At 61.8% G+C, this 3,119-nt stretch overlaps 1 protein-coding gene across 1 annotated transcript; it reads left to right on the forward strand.

Annotated features, from left to right (window-relative positions):
• Window positions 1-1,191: 1,191 nt before the first annotated feature.
• FOXG1 (forkhead box G1) lies at window positions 1,192-2,649 on the forward strand (the record flags this gene model as incomplete). The annotated part of the gene is made up of 1 exon (XM_079701072.1): window positions 1,192-2,649. The coding sequence occupies one exon, from the start codon at window positions 1,192-1,194 to the stop codon at window positions 2,647-2,649; it is 1,458 nt and encodes a 485-aa protein (XP_079557198.1).
• Between the last annotated feature and the right edge of the window lie 470 nt (window positions 2,650-3,119).

Raw genomic sequence — 3,119 nt, forward strand, 5'->3', positions numbered from 1 at the left:
CAGAGGTGGGCCTTCCCTCCCCAACCCTCCGAAACCTCGGAGGAGTGTTACCTACGAGGGGCACAGTTGTCCTACGGCCTCCGAAATGCCGGACCCGGGCCTGCAAGGCCGACTCGGGAAAGTAGTGCCTCGCCTCTCCCTCCTCCATTTCCTGCCCTCTCCCTGCATCCTCTCCCTGCACTCCCACTCTTCTCTCCACCACCGCCACCGCCGCCACCGCCCCCGCTTTTAAACATAAAATTGGATACAAACTTTAATCAATAAGGACAAATATTGACGCTCAAACGAAAATGACCCAATACATGAAAAGGAAGCCGGAAATGTGAGATATTTGCCCTAAGAGGGGGATTTCGGTTGAGCAGACCCGCGGGGTAGAACGGGTGGAGGGGGCGCAGAGAAGGGCCGCGGCGCAGCGTGCTCCCACCGGCGTATCCCTACGCGGCTCCGCGCGGCCGCGAGGCCGAGGCCCGCAGAGAGGGGGAGGCGAGCGCCCGAGGGGGCGGGAGCCGGAGGGCGGGGCGGGGTGGGGCGGGGTGGGTGGGCCCGGACCCGCCGATTGGTCGACGGCAGGAGAGACGCTCCCGCACGCCGCCGTCTCTGATTGGCCCAGCGGCAGGAAAGGTTAAACCAAAAATTTTTTTACAGCCCTAGTGTGCGCCTGTAGCTCGGAAAATTAATTGTGGCTATAGCCGCCTCGATCGCTGTCTCCCCATCCTCGCCGCGGCCGCTCCGGGACGCGCCCGCCCGCCGCCCGGCTCTCCCCCCCTTTGGGCTGCTGCTGCTGCTGCTGCTGCTGTGACTGCTGCTGCGAGAGGAGGAGGAGGAGGAGGAGGAGGAAGCAGCAGGGGGGGGAGCGGGGGGTGGGGGGGGGAGACCAAGAAGTAGAGTTGGGAGCGAGGGAGCTTCACCCCCGGGGCGGTGGTTGTTTCTTTTTTTCTCTCTCTTTCTTTTTTTCTTTCCCCCCTTTTTTTTTCTTCTAATTCCTGAGGGGTGGTTGCTGCTCTTGCTACATGACTTGCCAGCGCCGGAGCCTGCGGTCCAACTGCGCTGCTGCCGAAGCGCTCAGTGCCGCCGCCGCCGCCGCCCGCGCAGCCCGCGCCCCGCTCGGCACCCAACGGTCGCCGCCGCCCGCCGCTCCGCTGCCCCGCTCCCGCGCCGCCGCCGCCGCCGTTTCCCCCCGACGACTGGGTGATGCTGGACATGGGAGATAGGAAAGAGGTGAAAATGATCCCCAAGTCCTCGTTCAGCATCAACAGCCTGGTTCCAGAGGCGGTCCAGAACGACAACCACCACGCGAGCCACGGCCACCACAACAGCCACCACCCCCAGCACCACCACCACCACCACCACCACCACCACCACCCGCCGCCGCCTGCCCCGCAACCGCCGCCGCCGCCGCCACAGCAGCAACCGCCGCCGCCGCCGCCGCCGCCCCCGGCACGGGGCGCCCCGGCCGCCGACGACGACAAGGGCCCCCAGCAGCTGCTGCTCCCGCCGCCGCCGCCGCCGCCCCCGGCCGCCGCCCTGGACGGGGCCAAAGCGGACGGGCTGGGCGGCAAGGGCGAGCCGGGCGGCGGGCCCGGGGAGCTGGCGCCCGTCGGGCCGGACGAGAAAGAGAAGGGCGCCGGCGCCGGGGGGGAGGAGAAGAAGGGGGCGGGCGAGGGCGGCAAGGACGGGGAGGGGGGCAAGGAGGGCGAGAAGAAGAACGGCAAGTATGAGAAGCCGCCGTTCAGCTACAACGCGCTCATCATGATGGCCATCCGGCAGAGCCCCGAGAAGCGGCTCACGCTCAATGGCATCTACGAGTTCATCATGAAGAACTTCCCTTACTACCGCGAGAACAAGCAGGGCTGGCAGAACTCCATTCGCCACAACCTGTCCCTCAACAAGTGCTTCGTGAAGGTGCCGCGCCACTATGACGACCCGGGCAAGGGCAACTACTGGATGCTGGACCCCTCGAGCGACGACGTGTTCATCGGCGGCACCACGGGCAAGCTGCGGCGCCGCTCCACCACGTCGCGGGCCAAGCTGGCCTTCAAGCGCGGGGCGCGCCTCACCTCCACCGGCCTCACCTTCATGGACCGCGCCGGCTCCCTCTACTGGCCCATGTCGCCCTTCCTGTCCCTGCACCACCCCCGCGCCAGCAGCACTTTGAGTTACAACGGCACCACGTCGGCCTACCCCAGCCACCCCATGCCCTACAGCTCCGTGTTGACTCAGAACTCGCTGGGCAACAACCACTCCTTCTCCACAGCCAACGGCCTGAGCGTGGACCGTCTGGTCAACGGGGAGATCCCGTACGCCACGCACCACCTCACGGCCGCCGCGCTCGCCGCCTCGGTGCCCTGCGGCCTGTCGGTGCCCTGCTCCGGGACCTACTCCCTCAACCCCTGCTCGGTCAACCTGCTCGCGGGCCAGACCAGTTACTTTTTCCCCCACGTCCCGCACCCGTCAATGACTTCGCAGAGCAGCACGTCCATGAGCGCCCGGGCCGCGTCCTCGTCCACGTCTCCGCAGGCCCCCTCGACCCTGCCCTGTGAGTCTTTAAGACCCTCTTTGCCAAGTTTCACGACGGGACTGTCCGGGGGACTGTCTGATTATTTCACACATCAAAATCAGGGGTCTTCTTCCAACCCTTTAATACATTAACATCCCTGGGACCAGACTGTAAGTGAACGTTTTACACACATTTGCATTGTAAATGATAATTAAAAAAATAAGTCCAGGTATTTTTTATTAAGCCCCCCCCCGCATTTCTGTACGTTTGTTCAGTCTTAGGGTTGTTTATTATTCTAACAAGGTGTGGAGTGTCAGCGAGGTGCAATGTGGGGAGAATACATTGTAGAATATAAGGTTTGGAAGTCAAAATTATAGTAGAATGTGTATCTAAATAGTGACTGCTTTGCCATTTCATTCAAACCTGACAAGTCTGTCCTTAAGAGCCGCCAGATTTCCATGTGTGCAGTATTATAAATTATCATGGATCTTTATGGTGGATGCAGACATTGAGAACAACCTAAATTACGGGGAGAGTTTAAAAATGTTAAACTGTAATTTGTATTTAAGAAGCATTCGTAGTAAAGGTACCCAAGAAGTTATTTTGGCCATTTATTGTTTTG

The sequence above is a fragment of the Hyperoodon ampullatus genome (assembly GCF_949752795.1).
Source record: "Hyperoodon ampullatus genome assembly, chromosome: 3".
Classification (NCBI taxonomy): domain Eukaryota; kingdom Metazoa; phylum Chordata; class Mammalia; order Artiodactyla; family Ziphiidae; genus Hyperoodon; species Hyperoodon ampullatus.